Raw genomic sequence first — 21,384 nt, 5'->3', positions numbered from 1 at the left:
GTCAGGCGCAATGTCTCGAGGAGTGGCAGGTTGATACGAACCACCTCCGGTAGCTTGAGCCGGCAGTAGCTGAGGCACAGGCTCCGGATGGCGGCGTAGGACAAGAGCCTACGCGGGAGGATATAGTACCAGGAGCCATTCCTCTTCTCCTGCTCCTCCTCCTTGTCGGAGTCGCTGCCGGCCTCATTGTAGCTGCCAGTGCAGATAGAGCGGATGTGGAAGCGCAGGTCGAGGTGGAGCCCCGGGTGGCTGCAGTTGTTCCTAAGCGGTGGCATCATCACGTAGGCGAGCCACTGGTCGACGGCGACCTTGTCCCACCGATGCCAGTGGTCAAAGGCGAAGCGGAGGCTGCGCAGCGGCACGGCGTGGCCGGGGCACCGGCGGCGGCAGAGGAGCGCCGCGCCGAGGCCGTCCAGGAGCGCGTCGCTGCAGCTCTTCCTCTCCGACGCCTGCACGTAGTAGGTGAACCAGTCTTGTTCCCTCTCGCCCTCTGTCTCCTCGAACGAGATGGTGTGGACGCTGCCGAAGACGTGGCGCCACCGGCGGGACAGCACCGCCGCGCGGGCCGCCTCCTGGGTGGGGAGGAAGGAGAGGATGTGGCCCAGCACGTCGTCGGTGAGGCCGCTGATGCGGTCCGATCGGCTCCTTGACGACGGCGGTGGATAGGCCATATCGGTCGATCCCGGCCACTGGGTAGGAAGAGATGGGTCGCTGGTTTGGTTTGGGGTGGAACTGGAAGTTAAAGATCAATCGAGGAAGGCTTCCGTTGGAAACAATTCGAATTCGGTTTCCTTTGCGATCCAAGTGGCCACCGGATTCCTAGCAAAGCAAATCTCTCCGTGACAACATTCATCACGATCGATCTAGAATTGGGTTGATGTAAAATTAGGTGGGCTGAACCTCCGCGAGCGGTCGACCTCGGCTCGGCTCCACCGTCGTCTTCCCCGCCGGCCGGCCAAAACAGATCTTCTCGCTGCCGGTCCACTCCCCCGTTCCGCTCGGCACCCAAACAGCGCTACCTCCTCCGAGGTCCGAGCATTGTAGGGAGGGAGGGACACGAGGCCGCCCCGCCGATGGCTTGACAAGGCACTCGGGTAAGGTTTGCACACAACCCTCTCGCCATCATCAGATCCGTTTTCTTCGATGCTGTCCAAGTAGGTCCTGGAACTATAAAACCATCATCCAGGTCTCAAAGTGCAATAAGTGTGCGTCCAAGTTCAAAATCAGTTCAACACTTAAGTAGTCCGAGGACCTATATTTTGCCTAGCTTGACACACTTGTTGTACTTCGAGGATGTGGACGATGACTTTCATAGTTTGAGGTCCTACATGACACCCTTGAAATAGTTCAAGGACCTACTGTGCACTTCGCTCACTTAAAATTTATAGTTGTCTCCTGCTATTATTTTTCTACTATTTCCACTGACAATTGGAAAACGAATCTTAATAATACATAAATAAATCCATTGGTATGCAGTGTAAGTGTAACTACTCCTATGTAACCATAATATGGGATTTACAAAGTCTCACTAGTTAGAATCAAATACAATAGGAACTGAATGCTGAATTCCTCTGCATTTTTTGTCTATCTTCCCAATTTCTGTTAATAAGGCACGGTTCATTCTCAGGTTGAAGTTTCTTCCTTTAGCATTGTTTTCTATGTCCTCCTACAAATATTGCATTCATACCAGCATACACAAAATATTGTTGCATCTACGTGGTTGCTCCAGCAGTAATAATAGGTCAAATAAATATAGGGGTTAAGGAGACCAATGCAACCACACTAGTTACCAGACTTGCCAGCAAGTCATTTCTTTGTTATTGGTGCAGGAATAATGTGAGGAAAATAGTTGGGAAATACAAAGATGATATCTAGGTCAGATTAACATGTGCAGACGTGCAGTACTTTCTTTTATTGTAAAAAGTGATAACTTCATAATTAAGAATGCACTTTACACAAAAATCTAGGTAAAATTGAAGTTCATAGTACAATTAGTTGTCTAGATAACTACCCCTGTATTTTCCATTGTCAGTTAAAAAATACGATAAATGTTTTATATTTACAGGAATCTGTTTGTCAAAAGGAGCGCCTCGGAAGGGACCAAAGACTAAAGACTGCTTGAAGAACACTTGTAAGATGACAAAATTCAAGGGTCTTCAGCTTCACCATTTACCCCACGTAAGTAAATTCATGACTTAAACCTTGTTACTGGTAGCAGCACATTCATTCTCTTCTTCTTTTATGAGGGAACTGAGACCAAATACATATTCTTTGTGGCTGGAACATGCTGAGGATATTCAGTGATTCACTGAGTTGTCTTTGTTCCGCCTGCAGGATGTTCTGCGTATCATACTGTCGAGATTGACATTGAAAGAGGCTGTGCGGATGAGCATACTATCTAGGAGGTGGAGGTGCCTCTGGAAATGCTACCCGAAGTTAGTATTCACCAGAGCCACGATGCGCGGAAGCAATGCCGTGGTAGGCCGTCGAAAACCCTTACGGACAAGGTTTATCAGGGGTATCAATAGCATCCTCCGGCAGTTAAGGTCCACTAACCTGAACAAGTTTGTGGTTAAGTTTGCGCTTCGCAAAAGGCACACATCTCACATTGATAGATGGATCAAATTTTCTGCCACATCAAAAACGAAGCATGTTGTCATGGATCTATCTCCAGGACTGAAAGGCAGTAGCAAAAGAGATGATATGTACAGTTTCCCACTGCATCTTTTCAGTGGCTCCAGTGGCTCTTGTGTCAGGTCTCTTAGTCTAGCATTTGTCTATTTAACACTGCCTCCTGATCTCCATGGATTTGCAAACCTTAAGAAGCTCTCTTTGCATATGGTGACCATTACAGGAGAACTCCAGTGTTTGTTTCCTGAATGCGCTGTTCTTGAGTGGCTAAGCATCACCAAATGCAGGATGGTTGGGCTAAGCATAGGGCAGGAACCAAGCCGGTTGCAATATCTGTGCGTGAAGATCTGTAGCCTGCAGAAGTTGGATATACGTGCTCCAAACCTCACCACACTTGTCTTCGCTGATCTGATGGTACCTATCATGCTTCATGAACCTCTGAAGATTTCCGAGGCAACGGTCAGCTTGTTCTCAGCCTCGGACTGTTTCAATTACGTCTGCACTGATGTAGTCAATGCCCTTTCGCACGTCCAGTCTCTCTCCATATATTTTCAGATAAACACCAAGGTTTGTTCATTGAACACTGGAAGAACGTGCCCTCATGGTTTTGCTTCAGTTCTTCATGCTATGAGGTCATTGCTTGTTTCACATTTGCCATGTTTGTTGTCTTGCAGGTTCAGGGGTTTGTCAAAAACCCTACAAGGCTCACCAACCTGAGACATTTGACCTTAGAGATCAATATTGCTGGGGGGCCAGAAGCTGCTGGTGGAGTTCTTCGCCTGGCTTACCTTTTGGAGTTGGCCCCTCTTTTGGAAGACTTGGTAATTCATGTAAGTATCTGATCTTGGGCTAATTTAGTCATAATAACCAAGGTTTACTTAGACTTCTTAGTGTGTAGTCAGACATTGTAAAGCATCCTAAAGACTGAATAGTCAAAGACGTCAAGTAAAATAGAAGGGCAGTAACACGATTTGTTTGTTCTAAACAAACATTAAAAAATCTACAGTAATTTATTTGACACATTTTTATGCAGATGTGCTGTTTTGCCTCAGCGACCCACATCTGGGAACCGAGTGTGGATCCCTCCCCGTTGCCTCCGCACAATCATCTCAAGACTATCCGAATGACGGGGTTTTACGGTTTGAATTGTCAGCTCGAGCTGGCACACCATCTTCTTCGGAACACAGCCTCTCTTGAGCGTATGATCATAGATCCGGTGGTGGGGAATAACTCATTTATTCCATCTCTGAAGGCAGCAGAGAGATACATGCGTGATGGTAGGGCGTTGGCCTTTGCTAAACTTTGGAGGAAGGGGTTCGACGGGGTCCTTACCATTCTATGAAAAGGGAACAAAAAAGTGCGGGTATGTTCATCCGTTCAAGGCTAGGAAGTGGCAATTGATGTTTGGAGGAAGGAACTCATAAAGGTCTATACCATCTTTCAGGAGAGAGGAAACTATGTATTTTATTTATGTGTTTGTTGTTGGACTAGCTGGAGACGGAAGAGAGGGTGTGTTGTTTTAAGCTGATAATCCTTGTTGCTCATTACCAGGATGCACATATAGTGTTATCATCCAATGATGTTTTGAAGGAAATTTCTCTTGATGTTTATCTTGGAACTAGAGATACTCCTTCTGTCCCATCATGCAAGTATAAGAAAACGATTTCCAATTTCACAAGAATTAACCGCGGTCAGAGATTTTGGTAAATTGATGTATAAAATTGATTAAACTTCAGATAATTTGACATACAAAAAAAACTTAAAATAAACTTCCTGACAGCTTCAGTGCTTGCTGCTAGCAACTACCAATTCGATATTCAGCTCGCGTCCTGCCGCCACTACAGCCAGTGCCTAGCGGGCCAAACGGAAACAGAGTACATCTACGAAAGGTAGTACATACTACTGCACTTCATTTGAGACAAGACTTCTGTTCTTCGCATTACGAATCGTGAGAAACATTGCAGATACTCCCTCTGTTCCATAATGTAGTGCCTATAGATTTTTACAAAAGTCAAACATTACAAACTTTGGCCATATTTATAGAGAAAAGTAGGTACATCTAGATTCTAGAATATCAAATGCACATCATTGGATACATCATGAGTTATATTTTTAGAATGTACATGTTTGGTATTATAGATGTATAATATTTTCTCAATACGCTTGGTCAAAGTTGGCAATGTTTGACTTCCACAAAAATCTATAGGCACTACATTGTGGAATGGAGGGAGTAAGACTTAAGTTCTTCACACTCCAAACATCGAGAAACATAACATGATACAGAACTAAGCACTAACATCAGTGATGGCAGAGTTTCTAGGGGTTCCAAACCTGCATTATATTAGTGGGAATCAATCTCATGCTTACATAAACAAAATCGCCGAAGCTGCAATGACTAATGACTAAGGGCCTGTTCGGTAGCCCTTTGGCTTCTCAACTCCACAACTCCACGTCTGGAGCGCACCCGAACGGTCCAACTCCTGGCGATGCGATTGAGAAGCTGGCTAACCACGCAGTGCAAATTTGGAGGAGTCGTGGAGTAGAGAAAATGGAGCTCCACAAAAACAGAGAAGCGAGAGTTGGCAGAAATTACATAGGCATGCCACCGCCAAGTGAGACTGCGTACCGTTTCGCTCGACCCTTTTCTATTCCGCAGCGACGCGACGCTCGTTTCCTTCCTATCTGTCGTTAGTTATTCCATCCCACTGCGAGCAGCCCACCCATTATGGTCCAGTGGGCCAAAAGCAACGCTTTCGGCCTGGAAGAAAACGATCGAGCAAAGAAGCTATGCCCCCGAACGACTGGCTGACTCCGGGATTTTTCTAGAGAAGCTAGCTGCCGGATCTTTTTTTTTTGAAACGGAACACAGATTGCATTCCTCCTACATATCATTGCTGGGCAAGTCCCCAGCTACAAGGTTCTGAACAAACTCTGGGAATTGTCCCAGCCAAGTAATACATGCACCAGAGTTTAATGTTGCTCCAAACGCTGCTAGCCTATGCGCCACTCGGTTACATGTTCGTGAACAGTTTACAACACATACATCTGAAAAACCTACATGTAACTGAAATTTAATCTCTCTGAAAATGGCCCCTAGTGCAGACAGGTCATATTCCTCAGTAGACACAGCCCTTCTTAACTGTGTAGAATCTGTTTCAAACATCGCTCTATCACAGCCCATTTGGCTAGCAATGTTTATTGCATACAACATAGCCACTGCTTCAGATTGGAAAGCATCAGCCATATGTTCCAGTTTGCCAGCACCTGCAGCTACAGCTATACCTTGATCATTTCTAATGATAAATCCCCAACCTCCATCATTGGAAATCCTGTGAAAAGCTGCATCAGTGTTGATCTTCAATATTCCTGAAGCTGGTCTTGTCCACTTTTGCTTTGGCTGTTGGGCTATCCCCTTCCCTTTCTCCTATACCTTCATGACATTTATAAAGTGATAATCAATAGAAGAGCAAATTTCATTCAATGGTTTAATGGCCTTCCCTTTATTTGCATTGTTTCTTTCATGCCACCAAAGCCAAAGTAATAAACATGTTTTTAACTTGATCTCCTCCCTCAAATTAATAATTTCTTCGATGAAGTTTAAAGCATTAACACAGGGGATTAGCTGCAGCCTAACATGCTCGAGTTGAGCCATTCTCCATATTTCTCTTACTTTCTTGCATTTGATGAAACAGTGCCCCCCATCCTCATCCAATCTATAACAAATAGGGCAACGAGTGTCAACTTCCATACCTCTGTTTTGTAGCTTTGTTCGCAATGGTAAGCTATTGGTTGCTAGCCTCCATAAAAAATGGAGCACTTTGTTTGGGAGGGGCATTGTCCATAGTTTAAGCCAGTCAAATCCACCATCTTCTTCAGCTGCACTTGAGGTAGATGTTAGACCTGAGAGAGATTCTCGAGCTGCACAATCTATTGCTACTTTGTATGCAGATTTTACTGAAAATATACCTTTTTTATCATAGTGACATGCCGTGAAGTCCTCGAGATGATCTTGGATTGGGATCTGAAGGATACACTTTGTATCTTCCGGGGTAAAAGTTTGCCTCACTAGTTCTTCGTCCCATTTGTTGGTGATTGGGTTAATTAGCTCACTGACTTTAGTTATCAAATTATTGCCCCTATGGGAGACGACCCTTCTGGTGTTACCTCTCGGAATCCATGGGTCACTCCATATGTCAATATCCTTGCCATTCCCAACTCTCCATATGATTCCTTTTCTCAGCAGCTCAACACCCTTTAGTATGCTGCGCCATGCATAAGAAATGCCACCACTTGGTCTCACCCGCAGAATTGAACATCCTGGGTAGTATCTACTTGAAAGAACCTGGGCACAAAGAGAGGAGGGGTTTTGGAGCAGCCTCCATGCTTGTCTTGCCAGCATTGCCAGATTGAACGCATGTAGATCCCTAAATCCCAAGCCTCCATTTCTTTTTGATCTAGTAAGCCTCTCCCAGCTGACCCAATGCACTTTATTTTCCTTATCCATTTGGCTCCACCAATACCTATTAATCATGGTGCTCAGTTCTTCACATAGGCCCTTGGTGAGATCAAAGCACGCCATGCTGTAGACAGGAATAGCTTGTGCCACGGCTTTTATTAGAATTTCTTTCCCTGCCTTCGAAAGTAGTTTCTCCTTCCAACCTTGAATCCTTTTCCATATCCTTTCCTTTACATATTCAAACATCTTCGCTTTTGCTTTGCCAACATATGTTGGAAGACCTAAATATTTTGATGCAAGGCCCTCAGTTATAATGTTCAATGTCCTCTTCATTTCTTCCTTTTGCCAAGGCCTCGTATTTTTACTGAATAAAATGGATGACTTGTCCTTGTTTATCATTTGCCCTGAGCAGCTTCCATATATGTTCAAGATGCGTTCAACTTCTTGAGCACTGCTTGCACTAGCCTCCATTAGCAGCAGAGAATCATCTGCAAAAAGTAGGTGACTAACACTAGGAGCTCCTCTGCATATTTTAATTCCTCTAATTAACCCTCTCCTTTCAGCATTGTGCAGCATGGCTGAGAACCCTTCCGCACAAAGTAGAAACAGATATGGGGAAAGTGGATCCCCTTGACGAAGTCCCCTTTGGGGTGTGATTGTTTCAGTTACATCCCCATTCACTTTAATCTTGTATTTGACAGTGGAGATGCACTTCATTATCAAATTCATCCACCCTTCATCGAAACCCAGTCTATGCATCATCTCCTTTAAGAAGGTCCATTCGACACGGTCGTATGCCTTGCTCATGTCTAGTTTTATTGCTGCATAACCTACTGAGCCATTTCTTTTCCTCTGCAAGAAGTGTGTTAGTTCATATGCCAGCAGAGTATTATCAGAAATGAGGCGACCAGGCACGAAGGCACTCTGGTTAGGCGAGATTATATCAGGAAGAATTATTTTGAGCCTATTCGTTATTACCTTGGAGACCAGCTTGTATACCACATTACATAGGCTTATTGGTCTCATATCATTAATCTTCACTGGATTGTTATTTTTCGGGATTAGCACAATAAGTGTATCATTCCAGCCCTCTGGCATGTTTCCTCCCCTCAGAATATGAAGCACTTCCTTGACCACTTGTTCTCCGACAATTTGCCAAAACTTTTTGAAAAAAATAGCAGGCATTCCATCGGGACCCGGGGCTTTGAGGTCACCCATACCATTTAGTGCTGCTTTAACCTCTTCTTCAGTGTACTCAGCACACAAAACATGGTTCATGCTCTCAGTCACCCTCGGTTGTACAACATGCATAACTTCCTCGATGTTGCTCCCTGTCACCGTGGTGGAGAAAATGTTCAAAAAGTAGTTTGCAATATGTTCCTTCAGTGCATCTTCCCCTTTTGCCCAGCTTCCATCATCCCTCTGTAACTTTTTAATTGTGTTTCTCCTTTTCGCTAGCTGCCGGATCTTGGCTACGGAGTCGTGGAGTTTGAGGCTCTGGAGGGCTACCGAACAGGCCCTAAACTGCACCGGCTAGCGTGTAAACTGTTCCATAGGGGCTTTTCTATCTGCATCTTTAGCACTCTCCTCCACACTCTCAATATTTAGGAATTTCCAGCTCCCATGAAAATGGCTGGCAGTACGAACTTCTCTATATGAATATCTATCATTATATTCTTTTGACAGTATATAAGATGTCTTTGGATCGTCTATATATTATTCAACTTTGATCAGCAGTTAATCGATATTGTGCAGTTTTTGGGGCTGCTGCGCCATAGCCTTCGTCATCGCCCTCTCGCCACCACCAAATAGGAGGAAGAAGTTTTTCTGGCGAGACTATAATCAAGTACATGTGAATCACGTTCGACTAACATAATTCAAACATCAAAATGAAATCAGTTCTCGACAATTTTGGAAAGCAAATTTTCTTATATTTTTGTTTTCTTACTCAAATATTATTGATGAGCACAAAGATAGTAATATATACTCCCTCCTTAAACTAATATAAGGGCATTTAGATCACTATTTTAGTGATATAAACACTCTTATATTAATTTATAGAGGGAGTACATGTTAAAATTATACACCCTTTTCGAAAGAAGTGTATAACCAAACACATGCATATTGCAAGCACGCAAGACAATCAAGTATGATATGTTGTTATTTATACAGAAAAGTTAAGAAATTTAGTGACATTAAGTACAGAAAAAAGGCTATAAATGCATAACTGATAGGCTATGGTGGCACAACCATTGGATGAACAAATTTTGACTAAAATTTTGGACGGCTTAGAGTAAATTATCCCATCTAACTCTTATTTTTCATATTAGTACAGCAAAGTTTGTTGGTGAGAATCTCTATACGAAGATATCTTCTGAATTTGCCACTCCCCATTTTCCCATCTCTGCCTCCAGTATATTCTTTCGCTCAGGCTTGATTTCCTTGGCGAACACTACGTGCAATCTTTCAAGAACAAGCGCATTCCGAAGCAAGAGCTTGGCCAAGCTCTTCTCTGGCTTGAGGCCCTCGTAATTTTCCATGGCGATCTCGCGCACCCGATGCCGCAAGCATGGAATCGACAAGATCGACGCGGGGACGTTGATGTCACCGTACTCCTCTTTTGACCTCTCCATCAGCAGCGTGAGAACCTCCAGGTTCGGGGTCTGCTCCAAGACCATGCGCAACGCGTCAACGCTGTGGTGAGTCTGGATACAGCCTTGCAACGTGAGCCTCGTCAGGCTGGAGAAGAGCGGGAACCCCGCGACCCCGAAGAACTTGCTCTCCAAGCTCTGGTGGTGGAGACGCAGGTGAGCCACGCCTTGGATTTTGTCGAGGAAATCTCTAAACCTGACGAACTGAGCCTCCTTGGAGAGAGGCCTGCAGAAATCGATGGTGCATGAAGGAATGATCGCCGGCAAGCCGTGCAGAGACAAGAGCGACCCCGCAGGCACCATGCCACGGTAGTCCAACAACTTCAGCTCCGCCGCGTCGATTATAGCGGACTTCAGGTCGTGGCAGCAGCGGATGGAGAACCGGCGGAGGCGTTTGTCGAGCACGGAGATCCTTTTGAGGTTCCACAATGCTTCCAGCGTCAGGTCGGCGAGGCGGGGGCAGCTCGAGATCAGACACTGGATGCTTTCCCCGGAGTCCCCAAGGGCCGTGAGGCGCATCGTCTCGAGGACCGGCAGGTCAATGGTCAAGGTCGTCCCTCCGAGCTTGAACCGGCAACTGTTGATGCACAACGTTCTTAGGGCGGCACAGGACAAGAGCCTTGGCGGAAGGAGATACCTCCACTTAGTTTCTTCGTCCGAGTCACTGCCTGCCCCGCCGCTATCATCATCATCATCATCATCGGTGCCGTCACTGTCGCTGTCAGATGCTGTACAGACCGGGCCTAGGTAGAAGCACATATCGAGGTGCAGTTCTGCCAGGTGGCCGACATGCCTACGTGGCGCCACGTAGGAGAGCCACTGGTCGACGGCGACCTTGTCCCACCAATGCCATTTGTCGAAGGCGAAACGGAGGCTGCGCGGCGGCACAGGGAGGCCAGCACAGCGGCGGTGGCAGAGGAGCGCGGCGTTGACGTCATCGAGGAGCTTGGTGCTGCAGCTCTTCCTCTCCAACGCCTGCACGTAGTAGGTGTACCAGTCATAGGCCCTCTCGCCCTTTGTCTCCTCGAACGAGATGGTGTGGACGCTGCCGAAGACGTGGCGCCACCGGCGGGACAACGCCGCCGCGCGTGCCGCCTCCTTGGTGGGGAGGAAAGAGAGGACGTGGCCCAGCACGTCGTCGGTGAGGCCGCTGATCCGGTCCCTGTGCCTCCTCGACGAAGACTTCTTCTGCTCCTTCCGTGAAGCCATGTCGCTATCTAATCTACCTGTGCTCGTGCTGTATAGGTTGAGGTCCTGCAAACGTTCAATGGGTGGCTACCAATTTAAGGGTAAAGGTTTAGTTATCCCCCAGGCGTGTTGCTGACTTGGAGTACAAGTCGAGAAAGGTCGGTAAGAGATCAAAACACAAATGAAAAAAGAAAGATCAAAACGGAACCATACCTATACTCCTCGTCAATAACCACAGGGGCGGCCGGCCGCGTCTGATCAAGGAAGATGAAGAGGCGCAGGCGGGCGGACCGGCTGAGCGCTCTCCCCGACGAGATGCTCGAGCGCATCCTCTCCCACCTCCGGCCCGACGAGGCCGTGCGCACAAGCGTCCTCTCCCGGCGATGGCGCGACGTCTACGCCGGGGTACCCGTCGTGGACCTCGTCGATCCCAAGGGCGGCAGGTGGAACGAGGTCCGGGTCTGCTTCGACCAGCAGGTGACGGGCGCGATCCTCTGCAAGGGCCCGGGGACGCCCATCCGCACCTTCCGCCTCAGCATCTCCAACCCACCGCGCGACCTGCTCGATCAGTGGATCGTCTCCGCAGTCTCCTCTTGCGTCGAAGAGATCAACGTCAAGCTCATATACTGGTTTTCCTCCGACCACCGCCTCTGCCCCTTTACCTCGTCGGGCTCGGCGGACTTCGATAGCTATGATAGGGGAAGGTACGTCAGGACGCAGCACCACCTCTTTGGGTGCCCCACTCTCCGCCGCCTGCGCCTGACAAACTGGACGCTCGATCTGCCAGGAAGAGTGTCCATGGAGTCGCTGGAGACGCTCTGCCTTGCGAGGATCATGTGCCCAGAAGGGATGTTGCAGCAGCTGCTTTCGAGCTGCCCACGCCTCGCTGACCTGACCCTGCAGGAGTGCCCAAGTCTCAGGAAAATCACGGTGATCAGCCCCCACCTGCGGAGTTTCACCATGATCTGCTGCCACCATGCCAGGCGCATCAAGCTGAGCAGCTCATGCATCCGGTCACTGCACTATAAAGGTGGCCTTCCACGCAAGTCGCTCTTCAAGCTCGCAAACCATGCCGGAGTCACGGCGCTGACAGTTGAAATTTGTGAAGGCCTCTCCGGAAAGGAACCAACAGAATTTGCTCCGGCCACTAAGCTCATCAAACGGTGCACCAAACTGGCGTACCTTCACCTTTCCTTGCGCCCATCAATGGCTTACTATAGCAGCCTGTTCAAAGATGCGGTGCCCTGCCTACAGCATCTTAGGCAGTTAGGCCTCCAGTGTTGCCTACGCAACGATCGCGACATCCAGTCAGTTGCCATCTTGCTTTGTGACACCCAGAACTTGGAGGTACTGTCGCTGTTTCCTCTGGATGCAAAGACTCCAACAGACATGCACACCGAATCAGATAGCGAGCCTGAGAACGACGGTGAGGATGGTGCCGATTATAGTAGCCAGGTGACCGATGGTGGTTTCTGGCCAACGCCCATCAACTGCTTGGATGATAAGCTGAGAAGAATCAACATTGGGATGTACACAGGGCTGCAACTCCAAAAGATGCTTGCAAAGTTTCTGCTTTCAAAGGCTGCAGCTTTGGAGGAATTCTCGGTGACCTTAACGGCTGGATGTTCCCAAAATAAGCGTAAGATTGCAAAGAAGCTAAGATCCTGGCGATCGAATCACCATACAAGAGTAACTGTAAATAGATGATAGCAAAAGTTGTGATTGCACTTGAAAAATGTAAAATTAGAAGGAACAAGCTAGGGTTCTTTTAGTAACACTTGGATATAAGAGATACCATTTCCTTGAATATTTCCCCTGTCAAATTAACTTTATTTTTTATTGACATGGAAACCCAACAGACTGGCACTATAGTCCGATGCATACGACCTGGTGAGTATGTTTGTAAGTTGCAGAAGGCAGATAATTCGATGATAGAACAAATCACAACATAGCTGATAGAATTGAAATGCATCTGACAAGGCTAGTAGAATTGAGATCGGATCTGACAGGGTTATTGAAATTATATATCACAGGCAACATTAGTTCAGGGGTTACAATGGTACCCCCTCCGTTCACAAATATAAGATGTTCTAACTTTTTTCCAAATCAGGTGTATATAGACACGTTTTAGTGTGTTTGTTCATTCCTTTCAGTCCGTACATAGTCCATATTGAAATATCCAAAACATGTTATGTATTTATGCATTATTAAGATGAGTTGGAAGAACAAACTCTTTCCTAGGGAGAAAAATAATAATTATTATTATTATAGCTTAAGTTGCATACGCAAACAAAAACCTCAAGATTAAGCTGCTTGAAAATCTGCCACGTTACCGAGGCATAATACTGGAATTAATACTTTGAAAGTAATCAAGGTACTGAACTACTCCCTCCGTTCCCAAATATTTGTCTTTCTAGGCATTTCAAATGGACACAACATACGGATGTATGTAGACATAATGTAGAGTGTAGATTCACTCATTTTGTTCCGTATGTAGTCACTTGTTGAAATCTCTAGAAAGACAAATATTTGGGAACGGAGGGAGTATTAGGCAACCTGGCATGATGAATGTGGCATGCAAGTTCAGTTGACATAATTGAGTAATTGTCATCAGGATGCAGTGGTCTGACCAAACCATCATAGCTTAACTCCCTCCGTTCGGAATTACTTGTCGCGAAAATGGATGTATCTAGAACTAAAATACGTCTAGATACATCCATTTCCGAGACAAGTAATTCCGAGCGGAGGGAGTATATAAGTGGCACACCATTCAACCGCTCAGAAGCCATCCAGGCCCATAATGTAGAAATGTGTAGGAAGGTTTGAATGTCCATTCCATATCAAGACTGAGTGGTTTGAGGAATAGAAGGTACAATGAGCTTGCGCCAATTCAGAGCTAGTCATATTTGCACACAGATCTCGAAGTAAACATGAACCATGACCCTACAATCCAAATGAACCAGTGTTAGAGTGGATAAAGTAACTGTATAACAGCATGGGATGTGCACTGCAAATCAGCAATCATTCATCATCCAACGCAAATTAAATGGACTCGATCATTAGATTTTCTCTTCTTGAAATTTGCAAAAGTAAACCTGTAAGATATGTATAACTTAGTGTTGTATCCAGCGGCGGAGCTTGAGCCAATAATACAATATTAAGTCTGCCACTAGTATACAATACACACACATACACTCCCTTCACATCATCCAAAAACCTGAAGCACCAAGGCATTTCAACAAAAGATTGTATCATCAGATTAAACGCATATACACACATACACACCATGATCACTTACAATACTTCAACCGGCAAAGAAGTGGTAGCAAGCTCTTGACATCTGCCCCCTGTAAACTTATCATCAATTCATCATCAGGTTTCTCTTTCTGTACTTGGTGTGTCAATCTCAGAGTCACACACTTATCCTCAAGATACGGTCTCTTGCGGTCATCAATTGTGCATCCAAAGTAATGATTTTGCTCATAAGAGAGTCCTTGTCATCCTCAGTAGGACGCAAAAAGGCAGCTAACTCCATCGCTGTTTCATTAGTACTGTCAAGCAAGAAGTCATCTAACTCCACCACTAATTCTTTGTTACTGTCACTGCCATCCATCAGAGTTTGGCTGAGTGACTGCAGTGCAGTGACAAGGATAGAGGAAGTTTCTTCTGTGCCCACGGGACCATCATCTGCAACACTGTCTCCAGTAACTTCAGTTTCTGAATCCTCCTGTGACAAAGAGGGATTTTAGTATGCATAAGAATTCAAGTATTTGTCTACAGAAATTGTGTAAGACTGTATTTTCCAAGATTACAGCACCAATTTAGTTAGGCTTTTACACAGGCAGTGAAGGTGAAATGTGATATTGTTCCACCAGAAAGTATTTGTAGAGGGCTTTTTAGTGGACAAAAAATCTAATCTTAAACATGTGCAGTACAGCAGCACTATAAAATATGCTTGTGCTATCATGTAACCGGCACAAAAGCTCAAGCTAAAATTTTATAAAATTGCATCCTCGTACTAATGAACAATCTGCAATTGAATTCTCAAACTACGATTAATGTAAATCAGGCATGTTAGTGTGTCTAAACCTAAGCTAAGAACTGGTCAGAAGCTTTTCACAATAATGTCCAACGCTCAAGTAAATTAAATGCACACGATGTACAAAAAAAAGCATAAGGATACTTCACACATAAGCGTGGGCTCACCTTGCTTGGCAACAAAGAGGGAGACCATGCCATAACATAAGGATGGACCTCCACATTATCACGATATGCATCATGAAAGAGCTCGCTCATTTCCGATGTTTCCAGGCATAATGATAGGTACAACTCACGAGACTGTGTGTCCTTGACATAGAAAATAGACAGGTATACAAAGCCATCGATGACCTCCACAAGCTCCACCCTGGCATTACAACCCTCTTCCTCCATCGAGAACCCGGTGAACTCCTTAACAATCGGGTTCAATGGGAACTCCTTGTACATTATCCACCTCCTGACGGCAATGTCATCGTCGGATGTCAGGAACCAAGAAAGAAGTGCGCCATCCTTTATATCCACGATGCAGAGCTTCTCATCTTTGGTCTCGCCAAGCTTATATGTTGATTCATCACACTCTGTCTCCAATTGCTTCGGCACATCAATTAGAGAGAACTGAAAAGTCGCCGTGTCGAGCACCACAATTTGGTCATACATCCAGTTTTGCCACCAGATGAGTCCATGCGTCATCGTGCCAATCTCGGCCGTGAGAGATTCACGCAGCCCCAGCAGCGTACTAGCTGGGAGAATTTGCCACTCCATGGTGTCCGACGAGAAGACAGCGACACGCTCCCGCCATTGGCGGTGGTGAGAGATACACACCACACGGGACGGCCCCTGACGATATGCGGAGGGGATAGTATAGAACCCAAGGTCGATGTCGATGTAGCGTAACCCCGGCCGATAGATGTTGAGATCCAGAGCCTGCGTCAGCGGGTTGTAGGCGGCAGCCCGGCTCCGCTCGGCGCTGCCGCCCCAGCTGACGAGCCACAAGTAGCCGTCGCCGCTAGGAGACTTGGAACTGATCTCCCAGCCGGGGGCGCGGGCGTCGCCGTGGCGCGGGACCCGGGTGTTGAAGAAATCGGCGGCGACGAGGTCCGGGTCGGAGCGGCGCCAGGGGCAGGGGGAGGCCGGGAGCACCTCGTAGTTGGGGTCGAGGAAGAGCGCGAGGAGGGGCGGCGCGTGGAGCGCGCGGAAGCTGCGGCGGAAGGCCGGGGACGAGCGGACGGCGCGGAGGAAGGTCCGGCAGGCGAAGGCGGCACGGACGAGGCTCGGGAGGGCAGGGAGGCGGAGGAAGATCTGGCGGACGAGGTCGTCGCCGAGAGCGGTTATCGAGGTGGGAGTGGACGGCGGCGCCGGCGGCGGCTGGGAAGCCATGGCTGCTGTGCGGTGACGGGTTCGCGCGGCGGCCCCGATGATAGAAAGGTAGGCGGCTGACGAGTTCAAGCAACGACCGGATCCATAGCTTGGAAATTTCCTCTGCAAAAAAACAGTGTGCAGAGGAGGTTTCTTTCCCTCGAAATGACAAAAAACACCTCAAATGTAAACACCTTAATGCTAAAATATGGTGACCTGGTGGGTGCCAGCAGCCGCCTCCTCTTCCTCGGAGAAAGAAAGTTAGGGTTCGTGCCTTTTGCCGGCGCCGGCGTAGGTCCGCCTCGTCTTCGATGGCCCTAGTGCCATGGAGGCGCGGTGGATCCTGGCAAAGGCCGGCGGGAGGGTTCCGTTTTTAGTCGGTTTTTTCAATCTTGCTAGGGTTTGTGTCCTGTTTAGGTAGGCGACACGGCGGCGGCTTCCAGAAGACGGAATAAAGGTCTCCCCGCCTAGCTCCCGTTCCGGCGGTGCGTCTAGAATCGTTGGTGGGCATGTGGAGGTGTGTCTTCAGCAGATCTATCTTTGGTGGATTTGCTCGGATCTCGTCGTTGTTCGTCTACATTCGTGTGTCTTTGGTTTGGATCCTTCCGATCTACGTTATTTTTCATCGGCGGCGGTTGCTGGTCCTATGGGGCCTTAGCACGATGACTTTCCGACTGTCTACTACGACAAGTTGTGCCGACTCCGACGATGGAGGGGCGATGACGGCGGCGTGCCTTCGGCTCGCTTCAGTGCTTGTATCGTTGCTAGGTGGTCTACGGGTCTGTATGTAATTTTTATTTCTGGTGTTCGTTGTACTGTCATAATTGAAGATGAATAGATTGAAAGTTTTCCTGTAAAAAATAAAAAATAAATAAAATGTGATTCAGCGTGTCACTCTATCACATATATATTGTTTAAATAAAGTTTACTCTCACTTTTTAAACCAGAGTTTTGTGGATTACTCTGTGCAGAATTCAAATCGACACGAAGGAGCATCTGCTCGGCAACGAACAAAATGATGTTCTTAGGACAATTTTCCATTTGAAAAAACTCACAAGTTTTGGCAGGAGAAGGAAACGCTACATCACCTCCTTGATGGGTGTGTGTTCTCACGCGTCACTTGGCACGCGGTCCTTTCTTGGGGCTGCCTCACTATACCACCTCCGGACATACTCCCTCCTGTTAGGTTTCGTACAAGCGTCTCAACTCCCGTAACATGGGAGCCCACATATATTTATATTGATAGAGGTGAGGCCAGCTCTCGCAGGAGGCATACATCAAGGTTGTTGGAACCACCAGAGAGATACAAGGAGATAGAGAGGATTACATCGAAGAGATACATGAAAAAAGTAACAACAAAGATCTCCTCTAACTACCCTAGCTCGAGGTAGCCCATATGGGTACGTGACATGTGGTACATGTGTGTAAGCGATGTTTAACACTCCCCTTAATCACAACTGTGCCAAGTTGAGATTACGCCTGAATTCTTCAACGCTTCTGGTTGACAATGCCTTTGTAAATCCATGTGCAAGCTGGTCTTTAGAGGGAATGAATCTAACATCAAGTTGTTTATTGCAACTCGTTCTCTCATAAAATGAAAGTCTATCTCAATATGTTTAGTCCTGGCATGAAAGACTGGGTTGGCAGATAGATTGGTGGCACCAAGGTTATCACGCCATAAACAGGGAGGTTGAGCTTGAGGCACTCCAAGTTCTTTAAGCATATACTGAACCCAAATGACTTCTGTTGTTGCATTTGCTAATGCTTTATACTTTGCTTCTCTACTTGACCTGGAAACAGTGGCTTGTTTCTTGGCACACCATGAAATTAAGTTAGGACCAAAGATAGCAAAACCACCTGTTGACCTTCTGTCATCCAACCAACCAGTTCTGTCTGCATCTGAGAAAGCACTAACGAGTGTGGAGGATGATTGTCTAAACGTGAGACCTGTGGTTAGTGTATTCTTTATGTACCTCAAAATTCTTTTGGCTGTTGTCCAATGGGTTGTGGTACGTGCATGGAGAAACTGACACACCTTATTAACTGCAAAAGAGATATCTGGTTTGGGAAGGGTTAAGTACTGAAGACCACCAACCAAGCTTCTATACCCAGTAATGTCCTCTTGAGCCAGAGGCGCTCCTTCTATCAAGGATAAAGTTTCTGAACTAGACAAAGGTGTTGGTGAGGGTTTGCAGTTTGCCATGCCAATTCTACTCAACAACTCTATTGCATACTTTGCTTGAGACAAATGAATACCATTGCTTATTTTATTTACATCAATACCTAAAAATAAATGCAAGTCTCCCAAGTCATTGAGAGCAAATTCTAACCCTAGGTCTCTGAGTAAAGCTGACACTGCTCCATCTGAGGAACTGGTGACAATAATATCATCAACATATATAAGAACAAATATGAATGTTTGATGCTTCTTGTAGATGAAGAAGGAGGTGTCAGACTTTGATGGAATAAAACCAAGTGCTTGGAGTTTCATACTTAACCGTGAGTACCATGCTCTAGGTGCTTGTTTTAATCCATATAAAGCCTTATTAAGCTTGCACACATGAAAAGGTGCATCTTTATCTTCAAACCCAGGAGGTTGTTTCATATAAACTTCCTCTTCCAGAACACCATGAAGAAATGCGTTCTGCACGTCTAGCTGCCTAAGCCTCCATTCCATGGACACAACAATTGATAGTACAAGGCGTATCGTTGCAGCTTTAACAACTGGACTGAATGTGTCCTCGTAATCTATGCCATACACCTTTGCTTGAAGCCCTTGGCCACAAGTCTTGCCTTGTAACGATCCACTATACCATCAGATTTCTTCTTGATTTGATACACCCACTTGCAGTGAATTAAGTTTCTGCCTTGCCGAGGGGAACAAGATGCCACGTCTTGTTTTTCTTCAGAGCCTTGAACTCTTCTTCCAGGCTACTCTCCACCTGGAGTCATCAAGAGCTTCCTTCAAATTGTTAGGTTCACCAGTAGTACATAACATGCCAAATTTAGAGAAATTTTTGTAATTTAAGTGAGTACTAATTCCCTTTTGAAGCCTAGTGCACGGCGCCACAGGAGAGACCACAGGATGCGGTTGCACAGGCGATCCGGGAGGTGAAGATCCTCCTGCGTCAGTGTCAGGCGCTGGCGACCCCAATCTCGAGGGGGATCCTATCGCTCTCGCAGGTGACCGCGGAGTGGGCAACCCGCGTGCCCTAACGGGGCCTAGAGATGAGGGACCAGGCGACACGGGGCCGGGCGAATCTGGCGCTGGGCCCTCCACGTGCGATCCTCTGATTGGCGCGGGTGGGTTGCATGCGGCCGCCCGTGACTTCGTTGTCCACAATTGGACTCGCAGAGACCGAGGCGGAGTCAGGTGCTGCAGCGCCGGATCCCGAAGTAGATTGGCCTGCCGCCTGCAGGGGCGATCCCGAGGCGGATCCACCTTGTGCTTCGGTGTTCCCCGTTGGGGTGTACATGAAAAAACGCCCATGTTTGCTGTTGTTTGCATTGTTTGGGCTCAAATTTTCTCCTGAAGATGAATCTGCAGCAATAAACTCGGGCAAAACATGATGAGTAGTCAAAGATTGATCAGTACTATTATGTTCACCCCGGTGATCAACGCTGGAAAGGAAAGATGGAAGAAGAAGTATTTCTTGTTTAAGAAGAGCACCGGCATTAGGATGAAGTGATTCAAACGGGAATTTTGTTTCATCATAAACAACATCACAAGAGATTGAGCACTATCGCCAAAAAAAACACTGTTTCGATTGGAAGCTAAGTTTGCAATTATTATAGGTACGAAGATTGGGCCAACACGTGCACCCAAAAACACGGAGAGAAGCATAATCTGGCTTGGTGTGAAAAAGACGTTCAGTTGGAGTTTCATTGTTAATGACTCGACTAGGTAATAGATTTATGATGAGATGAATTGCAGTTAGGAAGGCCTCATCCCAAAATTTCAAAGGCATGGATGTGGCAGCAAGAAGTGAGAAACCCACATCAACAATATGTCTATGCTTGCTTTCTACGGAGCCACTTTGCTGGTGAGCATGGGGACAAGATACATGGTGGGAAATCCCTATTTTCTAGAAAAAAAATCAATTTTTCATACTCACCACCCCAATCTGATTGCATGGCAAAAAAATTTCTATCAAATTTTCTCTCAACTAAGGCTTGAAAGTTGTGAAATACTTGGAAAACATGGGAACGTTTCTTAAGCAAACAGATCCAAGTATACTTGCTATAGTCATCAATAAAGCTCACGTAATATGTGTCTACCGACAGAGGAGGGGGCTGGACCCCATACATTAGAGAAAATGAGTGGCAAAGGTTTTGTGGACACACTTGTAGAAATAGAGTAAGGCAACTGATGGCTCTTTGCCCTTTGACAAGCATCACAAATAGTTTCACGATCATGCTCACCAACAAATGGTAGCTTATGTTTACTAAGAATTTGATAAACAATGAAAAAAGATGGGTGGCCTAAACGATTATGCCATCGTTCTGAAGAGACTTTGAAGGCTCCATGAACTTACTTATTGGACTTGAAAAACTTGGGAATCAACGGATAGAGACCGTGCACATATCTACCGCGATAGAGGACCCTCCTCGTGACCTGGTCCTTGATAAAAAAAACGGGTGGAATTCAATAAAGACACCATTATCAAGTGTGATGCGATGAACGGATAGAAGGGTTTTTATGCACCTGGAATGTGTAGGACATCTTTGAGATGGATATCACAATATGGGGTTTTAACAATAGACTGACCAACATGACTTATCATCATACCTGAAGAGTTTTTTGCCGTGGTGACTTGCTCCTTACCATGGTACCTTTCATGCATGGTCAGCTTCTCAAGATCAGAGGTGATGTTCTCTTTGGAACCCGAATCAAGGTACTAGTTGATGTCAACTCCATAGGAGGTGTCTGCTGCAGCTACGACTCGTCTCCTCTGGGAATTGACCTCTGCATAACACCATTTGCACTCCTTTGCGATGTGATTAGTTTTCTTACAGATCTGACATTTGTTCTCATATTCTTCGTACCCGATGAAGTGGCGACCT

General features: G+C 46.4%; 3 protein-coding genes across 6 annotated transcripts; 1 reads left to right on the top strand and 2 right to left on the bottom strand.

Moving 5' to 3' along the window:
- The first annotated feature begins 2,136 nt into the window (after positions 1-2,136).
- Positions 2,137-3,973, top strand: LOC119361268 (F-box/FBD/LRR-repeat protein At1g13570-like). Its single transcript, XM_037626565.1, has 4 exons — positions 2,137-2,178; positions 2,335-3,198; positions 3,306-3,461; positions 3,665-3,973. Exons 1-4 carry the CDS (start codon positions 2,137-2,139, stop codon positions 3,971-3,973), a joined length of 1,371 nt encoding a protein of 456 aa, XP_037482462.1.
- Positions 3,974-9,334: 5,361 nt separating this feature from the next.
- On the bottom strand, positions 9,335-11,264 carry LOC119365903 (F-box/LRR-repeat protein At4g14103-like). The gene is made up of 2 exons (XM_037631555.1): positions 11,140-11,264; positions 9,335-10,992 (listed from the first exon to the last, which is right to left on the bottom strand). The coding sequence occupies exon 2, from the start codon at positions 10,945-10,947 to the stop codon at positions 9,445-9,447; it is 1,503 nt and encodes a 500-aa protein (XP_037487452.1). The 5' UTR covers positions 10,948-10,992; positions 11,140-11,264; the 3' UTR covers positions 9,335-9,444.
- Positions 11,265-13,406: 2,142 nt separating this feature from the next.
- Positions 13,407-16,391, bottom strand: LOC119365902. Of its 4 annotated transcripts, XM_037631553.1 has the most exons (4): positions 15,133-16,391; positions 14,225-14,653; positions 14,022-14,143; positions 13,407-13,869 (listed from the first exon to the last, which is right to left on the bottom strand). In XM_037631553.1, the coding sequence occupies exons 1-2, from the start codon at positions 16,339-16,341 to the stop codon at positions 14,339-14,341; spliced, it is 1,524 nt and encodes a 507-aa protein (XP_037487450.1). In that variant the 5' UTR covers positions 16,342-16,391; the 3' UTR covers positions 13,407-13,869; positions 14,022-14,143; positions 14,225-14,338. The 4 variants fall into 4 exon arrangements, with proteins under 4 accessions (XP_037487450.1, XP_037487447.1, XP_037487451.1 ...); XM_037631550.1 differs by having other exon boundaries at positions 14,022-14,653; XM_037631554.1 differs by lacking the exon at positions 14,022-14,143 and having other exon boundaries at positions 14,212-14,653.
- Positions 16,392-21,384: the final 4,993 nt, after the last annotated feature.

The sequence above is a fragment of the Triticum dicoccoides genome, chromosome 2B (genome assembly GCF_002162155.2).
Source record: "Triticum dicoccoides isolate Atlit2015 ecotype Zavitan chromosome 2B, WEW_v2.0, whole genome shotgun sequence".
Lineage (NCBI taxonomy): Eukaryota > Viridiplantae > Streptophyta > Magnoliopsida > Poales > Poaceae > Triticum > Triticum dicoccoides.
Note: the sequence above shows the minus strand (reverse complement) of the source record. Positions and strands in the feature narration are given on the sequence as shown.